The sequence below is a fragment of the Mus pahari genome, chromosome 5, assembly GCF_900095145.1.
Source record: "Mus pahari chromosome 5, PAHARI_EIJ_v1.1, whole genome shotgun sequence".
Lineage (NCBI taxonomy): Eukaryota > Metazoa > Chordata > Mammalia > Rodentia > Muridae > Mus > Mus pahari.
Genome location: NC_034594.1, coordinates 138,076,193 through 138,090,952, shown reverse-complemented (window position 1 = coordinate 138,090,952; position 14,760 = coordinate 138,076,193). Strand labels below are relative to the sequence as shown.

Below are 14,760 nucleotides of genomic sequence, written 5' to 3'. Positions count from 1 at the left end.
CACCAGCAACTCCCCCAACCAGAGCCAGCTCTACCCTGTGCCCAGGAGAGGGGCAGGGTCTGTCTTCCTGAGTGTTGCAGCTGGTGAGAGAAATGGTCAGTTCTCCCACTCTCATGACTCTGGGGCCAACTCTTCCATTTACCATAGATGGCCAGAGATGAGGGAAAGGAGGAGGGCAACTTTCCCTCTTCCAGGAGACTGCCCAGCAGACCAAAGATGGGCTAGCTTTCCTGGGCTGACCCCATGGGGCAGGGGACAGCTTACCTGCAGCCTCCACATCCAGGACCAGCTCTACTGTGATGCCCAGGTGAGGTTCAGGACCCTGGAGCGCTTATTCTCTCAAGTGCTGCAGCAGGTTATAGGCAGAGCCAGCTCTCCTGCTCTCATGACCCCAGGGCTAGCTCTCCTGCCTGCCACAGGTGAAGGATAAAGGTGTTTCTCCTTCACTGAAGCCAATGCCACTGCAGGGGAGATGAGTGGTAGGGCCAGTTTTCTCACACTGGTATCCTTGTGGCTGGCTCAGCTAAAATTCCCACAGTGTGGGTGGGGTCAGTTCTCTTGCTCTCATGCCTCCAGAGCCAGCTCTCCCATGATGCCCAGATGAAGAGTGGTTCTACATAGTCCTTAAACATCACTATGTCCTGGTTGGCAGCACAGATCAAAGGGTGTCTGCCTGGACTTTGATGGTAACAGATCCCTGCTACTGCAGGGCCATAGACCCAACATGGTCCCCAGTGACAGCATAGGCCAGGACCCCAACATGATCCCAGATGGCATCACCAGCTACTCACATCAGGCTGTTCATCACTACCCTGAGTCTCCGGTTCTGCCTCTCTTCATTGTGCCCTTGTGTTTCTCTTCCATTTCCCCACCACTTTCTTTCTTTAGTAGCCACTGGGGTCTCTGTCTGGGGTTGTTCCAGGAGTGCTGTGCTGTGCTATGCATTATGATGCTGGGCCAAGGTCTGGGGGACGCCAGACTGGTGGTCATCTCTGGCTAGGTCCCTGTCCAGGTCCCATGGTGCTGGTTTGGTGGTCATCTCGAACTAGCTCCTCCCCTGGCCAGCCCAAGGGACCCCTTCTGAGGGTTGACTTTCTGAGGCTCACTGTCCCCCACTTCCTTTCCCAAAGCCCACCAGGCATGGTTCTTCTAATTCCAGCTTGCTTCCCATCCTGGCAGCCTGTCCCAGCCTGTCTGGGTGCAGGATTGGTGCTTGTTTCAGGCTTGGTTTTTTCTTTTTCTTTTCTTTTTTAAAGATTTATTTATTATTATATGTAAGTACACTGTAGCTGTCTTCAGACACTCCAGAAGAGGGAGTCAAATCTCATTGTGGATGGTTGTGAGCCACCATGTGATTGCTGGGATTTGAACTCAGGACCTTTGGAAGAGCAGTCGGGTGCCTGCTGAGCCATCTCACCAGCCCAAGGCTTGCTTTTTTCAGAGTGTGTTAGGCTACTAATCATTCAGTGTTCATAGGTCAGAATACTGAGCATAGGCATAGCCTCTCTCTCCTCTGCCATAAGCAGTAACCATACCTGCAGTGCCTCTAGGGACATGGGTGCAATAAACTGATTTCCAGTTTAGCATTGTTTTTTTATGAATTGCACTTTATGCCACAAAGAACTCTTACCACTATGAGTGATCCTGAAAATTTTTTTACTATGAGTTTTTCTTAAAATTTTACAGTTTTGTACTTCAATCTAGGTTTTATTGTGAGTTAATTTTTGTCGGTCTAAAGTTCAGTTCAAAATTAATTTTTGTACTAAAGGGTATCTCACTCAGTTTATTGAAAAGGTTCTTTTTCCTTCACGAAATGTATCTGATTCTGAATTTTCTCATTTGTTCTTGTGTCCCTTTGAGAATCTAGTACTGTCTTGTTTCTATAGTTACACAGTGTGCTTTAACATCAGGATGAAGTAATTTCTCCTGGGCTGGTGAGATGGTTCAGTGAGTAAGAGCACCCGACTGCTCTTCCGAAGGTCCGGAGTTCAAATCCCAGCAACCACATGGTGGCTCACAACCACCCATAACAAGATCTGACACCCTCTTCTGGAGTGTCTGAAGATAGCTACAATGTACTTACATATAATAAATAAATAAATCTTTAAATAAATAAAAAAAAAGTAATTTTTCCTTCTCTTCAGAATCATTTGTTATATAAGCTTATCCATAAGTCCAGATTCATTGCTGGAATTTTGACAGTTGTTGTTCGAGGGAAACTGATATCTTTATTATCCTGAGTCTTGTACTCCATAAATATGATGTTTACTCTATTAATAGGACTTTAATAAAGTTATAGGTCTCATTATGTGAGTTTTTTTAAAGATTTTTATTTATTTATTATTATACATAGGTACACTGTAACTGACTTCAGATCTCATTATGGGTGGTTGTGAGCCACCATGTGGTTGCTGGGATTTGAACTCAGGACCTTCGGAAGAGCAGTCAGTGCTCTCAACTGCTGAGCCATCTCTCCAACCCATTATGTGAGTTTTTAAGTTTATGCTTAAATGAAAAGTTTAGGTTTCTGAGGTGTAGTTGTGAATAGTGTCAGGTTTAAATTCAGTTTTCACATGTTCACTGTTACTAAATAAAGTAAATAAAGTGTGATTACATAGCTGATTAAGGTGGCTCAGGTGTGTAATCCTCATGCATGGGAGGTAGAGACAAGGAGGATCTGTAGTTTAAGGTTATTCTTAGCTATGTAGAGTTGAAGGCCAGTCTGGCTTATGGGAAACCCTGCCTCCAACAAAATTATCCAGGCAAAACAGCAGCAAAATAACTGCTTCTGTTGATCTGACTCAACTCAAACATTAGTAGTGAATGAGTTTTAAAAATATTTCTCAAGATTTTGTCTGCTGATATTATTTTCCTATAGGAAAGTGTTTCCCTAATACAATTTTCATTTTAAATTCTTTCTTGTGGTCTAGAAAAATGGCTTAGCAGTTAATATCACAGGCTGCTTTTCCAGAGGACCTGGGTTCAGTTCCTAGCACCCACAGGGCAACTCGCAACCATCTGTAACTCCAGTCCTAGGGGATCTAACACCATTTTCTGGCTTCCTCAGGCACCATACAGATCTACATGCATGAAGGTAGATACTTATACACATAAAAAAATAAGCTAAAACCTAAAAAATAAAAGGTCAAAATAAAGGTTAAAAATTAAAATTAATTTTTTACATTACATAGACTAAACTCATAGCACTATCTTTAATAGTTGTAAAAGTGAACATTCTTGCCTCATTTCTGATTTTACTATTACATGCAGTATAATTTATAGTTTTCATGTTTGTTTTAGTAGATATTCTTTACTTAGTTGAAATTTTCCACCCAGGCAAAGCTTACTGAAGGCATTTAATGTGCGTGGGTTCAGTCACAGAAACAGCCACGTGTTGCTATGATAGCACACTAACCAAACTGGAGAGGAAAGCATTTATTTGGCTTCTGTCATTGCTCTAGAAGCAGTGGGACCTAGGAGGATGTAGTTAATAAATGAGGCAGACTAAAGTTTTATGAAATTGTAAACTTTATTCAGAGCATCAGACAACTTATACTCTGAGGGTTAAGAAAGGTCACCTGAGTAAAGTTCTCATGAAACCAAACTGTATACAACCATAAGGACAAGCTACAAGTGGCAAAAATGTTTCTCCATTGAGACATATATAGGATATTTTAAACATTTAATTGAATACCAACAGCAAGTGATACTGAGTAATCTGAAGTAAACTCAGTTCTGTCTGCTACATCTGGGAGGAGAACAAAAACACATTCTAAGAAAAATCCCATATTTTGAAGAAATTGAGGTCACAGGCTCTTGTCTTGTTTTCTTGGAGTGTTCTCACAAGCACTCCTAATTCTCATACAACTCTATTCCTGGACTGTTCTGACAGGCTTATAGGTTGTAGTCATAAAGAGAAGCAGAATCAATGGCAAATACCTTAGCTTGCTTTCAGAGTGGCTTTCTTACACAGCCAGAGCCACTTGCCAGTGGGTTTCATCCCTCACAGTGAGTTGGGCTGTCCTACATAAATCTTAATCCAGAAAATGCTACATAGATATGCCTACAAGCCAATAAGTGAGGCACTTCCTCAATTGAGGTTTCTTTCTAGGTGACTCTTTAAGATTTGTGTTGCTGACAAAACCTAACCAGCACAACTGGTACAAACATACATGTAAAGATGAGTCTTGACCTTATTATTGTGGGACCTTATTAAAGAGCTTTGTTGAAGTTGTTCTCTCTGTATCTGACTCCGGGACTTGACATCTATATAGGATAGGCAGTTGTGTAGAAGTATTTCTTAGGGGGTTCTCTCTGTTCTCCTTGTACTGGAATAACTGGAGGGTGTTTCTATGCCAGTTCTACCCCGTTTTAGCTCTCGAATAAAGACATGGAGACCTGTTTACTACCAAGCTGCACACACTAAGCTGGGCACGTTCTGATCTAACCCAACTAGGTGCTACTACCTAGCCAAATGTCCTGTTTTTTGCTATTTGGTCTTGGCCCTAGTTTGCTTTGGTCTATGTGTGGCCTCATGGCTGCTTTTTCATCAAGATCTCAAGGCAAATCATCCTGGTCTCTCAATGTGGTTTTTCCACACCTCCTCTCTCACTTTTCTCTGTTCTCCTTGGGACTCCCTGACCAGGTCAGACAGCGGTCCTGCCCTGTCCTCCTGCCCAGCTGTTGGTGGATCAACCAGAAGTGATGTAAACAATTTTTACATAACATTGAGACTGGAGATGCTTGACCAGGTCATCATCTGGACAGCAACCAGATGTCTGGGCATAGAAATCAGCATTAAATGCACAGTGCACAAAACCATCCTCCAACATAGTTGGGAAGGGAAGGTAGTGTAAAGTGGAAGGAAGCAAGGGCAAGCTTGAATATTGAATACCAATATTTGTGGTGTTTTACCTTCTTTTTTAAAAAGATTTATTTATTATATGTAAGTACACTGTAGCTGTCTTCAGACACTCCAGAAGAGGGTGTCAGATCTTGTTATGGATGGTTATGAGCCACCATGTGGTTGCTGGGATTTGAACTCCAGACCTTCCGGAGAGCAGTCGGGTGCTCTTACCCACTGAGCCATCTCACCAGCCTGGTGTTTTACTTTCATCTTCCCAAATTTTATATAAACATGATTGTCTATCATGTCTAATGATAGACTTTGTCCCCTTTATAAGCACAAGCTAGATCTCTTAAGACATAGACTGCTAGACATTAATTAGATCGGAGAAGGTAATCTAGGTGGACATTCCATAGGAAAAAACCATATGTTCTTTTAATATTGAGTGTACAGTTGGCTCAGAATTTGAAGAAAGGATGTACCACAGGAAAGTGGTACAGTTACAGGACTACTTGTGCCATTTCATCAAGGTAAGTCAACAGCTAGCCACATTTGTGAGCTTTGAGAGCATCTGCTCCAACCTTCTGTAAACATAATCCAGTACTGATGGTGTTTTACTTTCATCTTCCCAAATTTTATGTAAATATGGCTGTCTATCCTGTTTAATGATAGAATCCATCCTGTTTAATGATAGATCCATTCTTGGAATGAATTCTGGGAAACATGGTTTAGATTAACTGAGATAAAGCAGTTCATAGTTAACCATATATTTCCTTTTGATTATTGAATGGAAACTTTGTTGCAGAACTAGAAAGGTGCCTTTTCCCACTCATTCAAGATAGATGATTTATGCCCTCATCCACTAGTACTTTGTCTTTGCCTAAAATAAGCTTGTAAATGAACCTTTGCACAAGGCTGTTTTCAAGGTGTATTAATTATTCTCTGACTTTTGTGATAAAATACCCTGACGAAAGCAGCTTAAGGGAGAAGGGATTGGTTTTGTGCAGTTAATAGTTTATCACAGTGAGGAGGCTTATGGTGTCAACGGCTTGAGGCTGCTGGGTATGCTGTATCCACTGTCAGGAAGCAGGGGGAGATGAATGTTTGTGCTCAGCCAGCTTTCTTTTCATGAAGTCTAAGTCCAAAGCCCACAGAATGGTGCCACTCAAATTAAGAGTTCGCCTTTTCAGGGCTAGAGAGATGGCTTAGTGGTTAAGATTAAGAGTATTTGCTCTTCCAGAAGACCTCAGCTCAGTTCTTCAGTTGTAATCTAAACTCATTTATTATAGACACAAGATCCACTCAGACTCTCTTAAGGTGGTAAGTGGGTTTGGGAGACAAGGAGACCAACATGAATTTAAAGCTCATACTACTTGCTGTGTTGTGTGTGGTATAATCCTTTCTCTCTGACTTCAGAAGGAATGGTGGGGCTGGGAAAGTGGTTCAATGGTAGAGTGATTGCCTAGCATGTGTAAGGTCATAGACTTGATCACTGACTCTTGAGAGAGGGACAGAGAAGAGTAGGAGGGAGGAGAAACTGATTATCTAAGCATGTGTAATTTTTAATACTGTTCAAAAGAGTTTATTTTTTTCCCCCAATGATTGGCTCCTTTAATTCCTTAGGTGATTGGTTCACATGAACAGCACCAGGCCCATCCACAACACTTCCCCCTTTCTGTTCTAATAAAAAAAACAACAAAAAAACAAAAACCTTTCTCTCAAATACAAATAGAGCACAACTAATACCATTTTGTAATCTATAAAGTATAATATCGACCTAACACCCAGTCCATTATTTATGTCATTAAGATAGAACATTGTCGGGCTGGTGAGATGGCTCAGTGGGTAAGAGCACCCGACTGNTCTTCCAAAGGTGNNGAGTTCAAATCCCAGCAACCACATGGTGGCTCATAACCATCCATAACAAGATCTGAAGCCCACTTCTGGAGTGTCTGAAGACAGCTACAGTGTACTTATATATAATAAATAAATTAATCTTAAAAAAAAAAAAAAGATAGAACATTGTCATCTATCCCAAATCAAAAAACTTATGATTCTACCTTGACTTTTGTCCTGGCTTTAGATAGTATGCCATCTGAAAATCATCCTCTCAAAGTAAATAGTGTGTGTTGGCTGTGAGATTATAAGTAGTTTTTCAATCCCATCAGAAATCCAAGAAGGACCAACATTAACTGAAAATATATAGGAAGCCTAACACTATTTCCAGAACTGAGACAAATTGTAGAGACAACTGCTTACCTATCCAGCCCCAGTAAGTCAGGAAGATGGAACGTGTGTTCAGCCTTCTGGCCCAGGATGATCTGACAGACCTTAGAGATACAAGAATATTAAGGACTAGCTTACTCTGTCTTGGCAGAATTAAGCTGTCCTAACCTGTAAATTATGTCCTTTCAAGAACAGTACAGGTTTGTAGGAGAGATTGGCAATTTCCTGCCCAGTGACGACCTAGCCACAAATGTGCAGCTTCACCTGGAGGTAAGATGCTCAGTTGCTTCTTTGAATCCATGAATGGGAAGCTGTTAGGAGCTGATTTGTCTCAACAACAAGTGAATAAATAACATTAACTGTCACATTCTGTGGAATTCTGACGTTTTTTGAAAACCAACTATCTATATAAAGTAATCTGGACTCTTCTCTGTCAGCTCTCAGCTATTTCTAATTAAAATCTCTGAAAACACCCTAATAATAAACTCAGAGCCACAAATTTGCTATTTGACCCTTAACTCACAGGCTTAATCATTTCAGGTCAGTTTATAAAAACAGTTGTAGAAGGACTGGGTCTAAGCCCTGTACTTTTAAACTTTCTGTATCGATAGAAGAAATTTATACCAATGAAAACCTTGATTTTTGCATCAAAATCAATTCTGTAGCAAAATAAGAAATTATGATTTCAACTTAGTAACAATTAAAAAGACTTCTACCAAATGAGATTACGGCTATGAAATCAATCCTAGCTATTCCTCCTTGTTTCGATTATAACCATTTCTACATTCCCTAGAAAGACAACCTCTAATAACCACCTCCAGCCCCAAAGCCCAGGGAACTGGGGCGACGACTCTTCATAACTTCAAGTTGAAATATTTTGAAGGGGAGGGAGAAGGTAGGGGAAATGGGGGAGTTGATTGGCCTTAAGAAGGCCACATCAATGATTGATTAGTCTCTGATGTCTGTGTCCTGACTAGATCCATTAGGAGTTCAAGCAGGTCAGTTCAGCATGTCTGATGATAAGACTCACCAAGGCTATATATTCTGTAATATACAAATCTCAAAACAAAATTTTAGTATCATCAAGATAATTTTTTTGTTTGATTCTCTGAAATCTAGTTCTTCAGGGGGTCTCCTTCTATCAGATCTGATCCAGATTACTCTGGAAAGGTGTATAGACACTAATCACATTTTCTAAAAATGCAGAGACAAAACCTTTTCCCCAAATCAGCATGTTCTTGGCCAGTAACAGAAAAACCTTTATTTTGACTTCTCTCCTGTGGGGTGGTGAACTGTGCACAAACAGCCTGGTCCTAGTAGAGCATGGGCCTTGAACCCTGGAGACCTGGTGGGCAGTGACTTCTGTCTTCATGGGATGGTAGGAGTTTGGCCACGCCTCCTGGGCCCCTGGCTCCTGTAGCAACTACAGCCTCCCACAGCCCCACTTGCCCCCCACCCCTACCCCAAAGGTGTGTGGCCATCAGTCAGATAGGAGCAAGCACCAAGCCCCCCCATGCAAATTAGGTTTCCCCAGAATTTTCAGAGCAAGCCAATTAGAAGTACCCCTTATCAATCCTGACCCACCCTGTATATAAGAATCCTATCCCGAAGGATTAAAGGTGAGGGAGAACTACTCCGTTGTCCAAGCACTTTTGTCCTAAGAGCTGAAACACTTGGGAAGAGATCTGGGCTCTCAAAATGCTGCCTGAAGCTCCTCCAAGCCACAAGTGAGGAGACTCAGTGCAGGGTGGCAGAGTAACCCAGTAACTGGGAAGGCATAGCAGAGACAGAGGTGGAACCAACATCAGCAGAGGAAGCCACTTCCCCTCCCTGACTACACTTGCTTCCCTTTGCTGGAACTCTCACACCAGGCTGGGCCAGAGATCTTTGTGGAAAGCCTCTGGTACACAGGCCCACACTCTCCCAGAGGAATAATATAACCACAAAATTCAACATCACACCCATTTTGAAAATTAAAACAATCCAAAACAAATGAAGTAAACTAAAATACTGTATGTGCCTATTCTTAGGCCTTTTCTATTTTGCCATGGAGAATAATAACCCAGAATTCCCGTGGAACCCACGTTAGAATTTGAGTATCCTGTGAGGCATATTAGAACAATATATCTTTATACCATCTTAACATAGTTGATTCACATTTCTATCTGTACCTACTTATAAGCAAGCAGCTAGTCAAAGCAGGATTTAAACCCAGAATTCCTGTGGAGCCCTCGTTAGACAGGATTTGAGTATCCTGTAAGACATATTAGAGCAATATAATTTCATACCATCTTTAAAGCAATTTATTCAAACTTTCACTAATACCTGCCTATAGGAAGCAATTAGTTTTTACTTGTTAAACTCTTTGCCTAGAGCAGCCATCTTGTTATACTGTTTATCTGTTTGGCTCTCTGCCTGGAGCCATAGACATTTATTTTACTAGTACCTGTTTACTGCCATCTCTACTTGAAGTCAGTGACTAATTTTCCCTATCCTAGTTCTGAACTGCAGGCAAAATTCTCCATATGATTTGGACAAAATCTGTATATAAATCTATTCTAAAAGTAAATAATCCCAATTTTATAAATTCACAGTTCAACCAATCTCTGCCCTAAGAATTAGGCAACTTCCATTCTATGGCTCTCTGACTCAGAGTAGCCTGCATTCCCCACAGCAGCAGACCTCAGAACCTGCCAGCAGTTTCTTTGTTTCAATTCCTGAGCTTGAGTTGAGTGCATGTGACTCATCTTACATGACTCCTCTCAGTGCTGCCTAGCTACTTACTTAAAAAAAGAAAATAAATAAAGTAAAACACTAACTCTCAGGCTAATAATCTTACATTTCTAAATGGATTCTTACCCAACATGTTGGTTTGCCACCTGTTGCAGAAAATACTAAAAAATAAGAACAGGCACATGCCCACACTTGTGCCTCTGCCCCAGTGGGCAATGGCCGACCTGTTTTTATCTCATGGAGATTCTAACTCTGAACTCCACAGTCTCTCCACCCAGCTCCCTAGGTTCCCACTGGTGGGTCACTAGTACAGCCCTGTGCTTCAAATCCCTCACGGCCTTTGTGGTGTACTTCTGGCAAACCCACCCTTTGCTGCCATACCTTTCTCTCTTGAACTCAGATGAGCCGCCTGAGTGAAGAAAACACAACACAAACTTACTTCAGAAACAATGGTAACTCAAATCTCTGGGCACAACAACCAAAACCTAATCTTGCAAACCTTATTAAAAATCTGATTCTTCCTGTGGCGAATCCTTGTGGATCCACCATGATACCAAGAAACTCTAGCAGCTACATCTTACCCCTCTGCTGTCCCATTCCAAAAGGGTTAAAAGAGTTTAATATGAAATAACTCAGGTTTTTAGACTTGAAGCTTTTTTTTTTTTTTTTTTTTTTTTTTTTTTTTTTTTTTTTTTTTTTTTTTTTTTTTTTTTTTTTTGGGTCAGTTTTGGCTTCTGAAAGCACATTTTTGTGGGATATCTAGACAACACCAGTTTGTGTCCAGATTCACACAAAAGTATTATTCAGGAATTACTTAACAGTATCACATGCCCTGCTTCCAGCCTTTGGGTACATATTTCCTATGTGAGGGCTCTTGCAGAACAACTCATTTTATTTTCTATGTTTTTATGACATATCACCATTTGGTTAGATCAAAATGGCTATATCTAGACATTTAAATTCAGACTTAGCATTTTAAAAAATTATTTCTAATATTTTAGCATTTACTACTTGTAATTTTTAACACATTATTAACTTGAGCACCTTTATTACTTTAATTCAGATAGATTACCAAACCCACCTTTGGCAAAAAGGAAATGATTTTTAAAAAAATTTTCTGTCTCCTACATTTTTATTTTTTAAAAAAACTGAAAATAAGATTCAAAAGCTAATTCTAGGCATAGAATATAGCTTGGTGGAAGATAATCCCTTACTTAGCATGCATGGATGGGGTGGGACAGGGAGTTTAAAACAAAGAACAGTAGAGCAATGTGGTTTATAAGATACTGAATTTCTTAGTTTTTTATCTTTAAAATCAATTATATAAGCATGACAGTTATAATATTTTAATAAAACATTTATAAAGTCACTTAATACAGTATATATGACATAGCAAACAAAAGGAAGGAAAAAGATACTTTCCCTACACAATTCATGACATGCATGTTGCACAGTCTCTAGTATTTGCTTCAAAAAGTTTTAAAAGGTAAAAATCTTATATAAAAATAGTTATTTTTTTTATAGTCAAGGGCTTTCAAATTACGTACCTGGATGTTCTGTCTACCAATGTATATTGCATAGAAATGACTTTATCAAATACTTCAATATTTAGAAAAACATTAAGAAACCAGTTTTTAAATGGCTGCTACACTTTAAACTTGCTAATTCAAGATTCATTTATACTTTTAAAATATACATCCTGTAGGTATGAAAGTTTATTTTTAGGAAAAACTACATCTCAATTTAAAAAGCTTTCTAAGTTTGTTCCCTCTCCCTCTCCCTCTCCCTCTCCCTCCCCCTCCCCTCCCCCTCCTTCTCCCCCTCCTTCTCCCTCTCCCTCTCCCCCTCCCCCTCCCTCTCCCTCTCCTCCCTTCCTTCTCCCTCCCCCTTTCTCTTTCTTTTCTAAGACAGGGTATTTCTGAGTAGTCCTTGCTGTCCTGGAACTTGCTCCTTAGACCAGGCTGGCCTTAAACTCACAGAGCTTCACCTGCCTCTCTGCCTTTCTGCTGGGATTAAAAGCATGTGACACCATCACCTGGCCTAAATTTATATTTTCAAATGTGATTGCTGTAAGAACTATCCCGTTGATATATTTTGGTAAACTAAGCTACCTTAAAAAAAAAAAAAGTGTCCTGGCAAGATGATTTTTTTTTTTTTTTTAGAAACAAGGACAGTAATGAAGTCAACATTTTAAAAGTACCACTACAGAGAAATATGTAAGGCATCACAGAAATAATAAGGTGCATAAAACAGGTGAAGTTTCTTTCTTTCTTTCTCTCTTTCTTTCTTTCTTTCTTTCTTTCTTTCTTTCTTTCTTTCTTTCTTTCGTCTCTAGTACAGGGATACTTAAATACTTTTAGACTGTTTTATTCAAGTGGTTTTTAATGTAATTTATCCTCTAACTTGAACATTCTTTTCCTGAAAAAAGACATTTTAAGGTACTGATTTTGGCCTCATGACCTATTATAATTTTTTAAATACATGGAATTCTATAGTCAATCCCTTACCCCATTCTAAATCATATAATTTATATATATATATATATATATATATATATATATATATATATATACACACACACAAATATACATATCCTCAGGATCATAAAATATTTAATGTTTATAAGCTTAAAAATTACTGAATGTTAATACAGAATACATTAATATCTATAATTGGAATCATAGAGACATCCTTCCTAGGTAACCCCTATAATTAATTTAAAATCTGTATGTTATCCTATACCTAGACACCATAACACTTAAACACAGGAAGGAAGGAACGGTGGCGCACGCCTTTAATCCCAGCACCTGGGAGGCAGAGGCAGACGCATTTCTGAGTTTGAGGCTATCCTGGTCTACAGAATGAGTTCCAGGACAGCCATAGTCACACAGAAAAACCCTGTCTGAAAAGAAAACAAAAACAAAAAACAACCAAACAAAAGAGAAACCTAAAGTGAAGAAGTCAATTAACTTAAGGATCTTTTCTTTGAATGGCAAGAAAGTGTGACACAGAAGCTTGTCCTTCATGACAGATGTAGAATTTAATATAATTTTGGTACCTCATCAGTCTGATTATTCAGTTAATTGTGGCTCTTTTTTATGAATTCACCTTTCATTGCAGCTGCTGACTAAGCATGTTTTCTGGTCTATCTTTGGTAAAGATGATTCATTTCTTGGAGACATTTCTCATTTTTCAAAAACGGAACTTAAACCTATTTTTGCATCATTTAAACTATCTTGCTCTTAATGGACATTCAGGCTGATTTTTTTTATACATTTTCTACTATATATTTGTTTAAAATATTGATGGCTGAAGAGATAGCTCAGCAGTTAGAGCACTTGTCCTTGCAAAGAACCTGAGTTTTGTACACAGTGTTCATACATACTTGCAGATAAAACACTTATGCACATAAATAAAAATGTATAAATGCTTATTTTAAAATTGGTTCATCTTATTATTACTATTTTCTACCCTGTTTAAAATTAAAAACTTTATATACATCCCCACCAGCCCTCTTTCATTCCTTTTATTTTTTATTTTTCTACTAAATGCCTTCATAACAGATACACCTTTTATTGTCTCTTTTATTGCCCAAGGGAGCCCAGTATTCCTTGCTTCTAGAACATTATCTGGAACACTATTTGTAAAGTGAATAGATGGAGAAACAAGAATGTACTGGGGTTCAGATGCCATGTTGTCTTTTGTAAGTTAGTTATGTTAATAAGGAAGTAGACTTTAGAGGGTTGGTTTGTCTAATACTCACTTTATAAATGGTAGAGCTGAAATTAGAGGTTTAATCATATTGTGTCAGGTCATAGGCTCTTAATTTCAGTGAAGATTATATGATTTATTGAATTCTTTCTTTTTTAAACAGGAAGAAGAGAATTTATCCAAAGATTAAAACTTGAAGCAACTTTAAATGTGCATGATGGCTGTGTAAGTAATGGTTAACTCTTAACTATAAATGGCTTTAATAATATCTGTTATAAATTTCTGATGAAATGTCCTAATCTTCCTAGAATGGATTAAACTGACTTTTAAAAATGGGAAAATAGGTAAATTATGATGACACACAGTTTTAATCCTTGTACCTGGGAAGCCAAGGCAGGTAATACTCTTGATTTCAAGGCCAACCTGACTCACATAGTGAGTTCTAGACCAGCCAGGGCTATACAGTGAGACCCTGCTCCTACTCACCTTCCTGCTCCCCCCCACACACATCCATGAAAGAAAGAAAGAAAGAAAGAGAGAGAGAAAGAGAGAAAGAAAGAAAGATTAAAAAAAAGAAACAAGGGAATCGGTGAGTGGTGGGAATAAAGTTTTTGAATTAAAGCATTAAAGTGTGCTAGGTAGATATTTGTAATCCCAGTACATGTGAGAAAAAGACCAGAGGATCAGGAATTCAAGGTCATCCTCAGCTATGTGGTGTGTTCAAGGCCAGCCTGAGACACATACATACACATAACAAAACACAAGTATATTTGGAATTTTTTTCCCTTTGAGAATTGTTTTATATATAGTATGTTTTGAACATATTCACATACATACATCTATGCCCCAGCACATTTTTTTTTTTAATTTAGAAAAGTGTGTGCAAGGTTTGGTTTTGTGGTGTCTGAAGGCCACATGCATTTTCTCATAAGGCTTCCATTTTGTTCACTCTACTGAAGTTGCTTGTATGAGGGTTTTTATGATTCTCATATCTGTAGAGTCCAAGCTTGCTTCTTAGAAATTTAACTGTCATTAGAGTTTCTCCTCACCATTGAAATGCTTTTCTGCTAATACTGTGTTCTTGTTTTCCCTCTGTGTCATTGACCCACTTCGTTTGTGTCTTCCTAGCTCACTGGTCTACTAATTTTAAAATAATTTTTTAAACCTTGTCTCAAAAACAAAATAATTTTTAAAATTACATTTAGACACTTGTGTGTGTGTGTGTGTGTGTGTGTGTGTGTGTG

The 14,760-nt window shown here is 39.0% G+C and overlaps 1 protein-coding gene and 1 pseudogene across 5 annotated transcripts in view; one reads left to right on the top strand and one right to left on the bottom strand.

Annotated features, from left to right (window-relative positions):
- Dcaf6 (DDB1 and CUL4 associated factor 6) overlaps positions 1-14,760 on the top strand; it is a 117,850-nt gene that overhangs the window by 13,839 nt on the left and 89,251 nt on the right. For 4 of the 5 annotated variants that reach the window (XM_021198133.2, XM_029539254.1, XM_029539251.1 and 1 more), the window contains exon 2: positions 13,680-13,741. In XM_021198133.2, the coding sequence (XP_021053792.1) occupies positions 13,680-13,741 (62 nt within the window). Of the gene's footprint in view, positions 1-12,034; positions 12,059-13,679; positions 13,742-14,760 lie in introns of those variants that run through there. The other variant, XM_029539253.1, reaches the window with a different exon arrangement.
- LOC115064159 lies at positions 1,444-1,527 on the bottom strand (annotated as a pseudogene).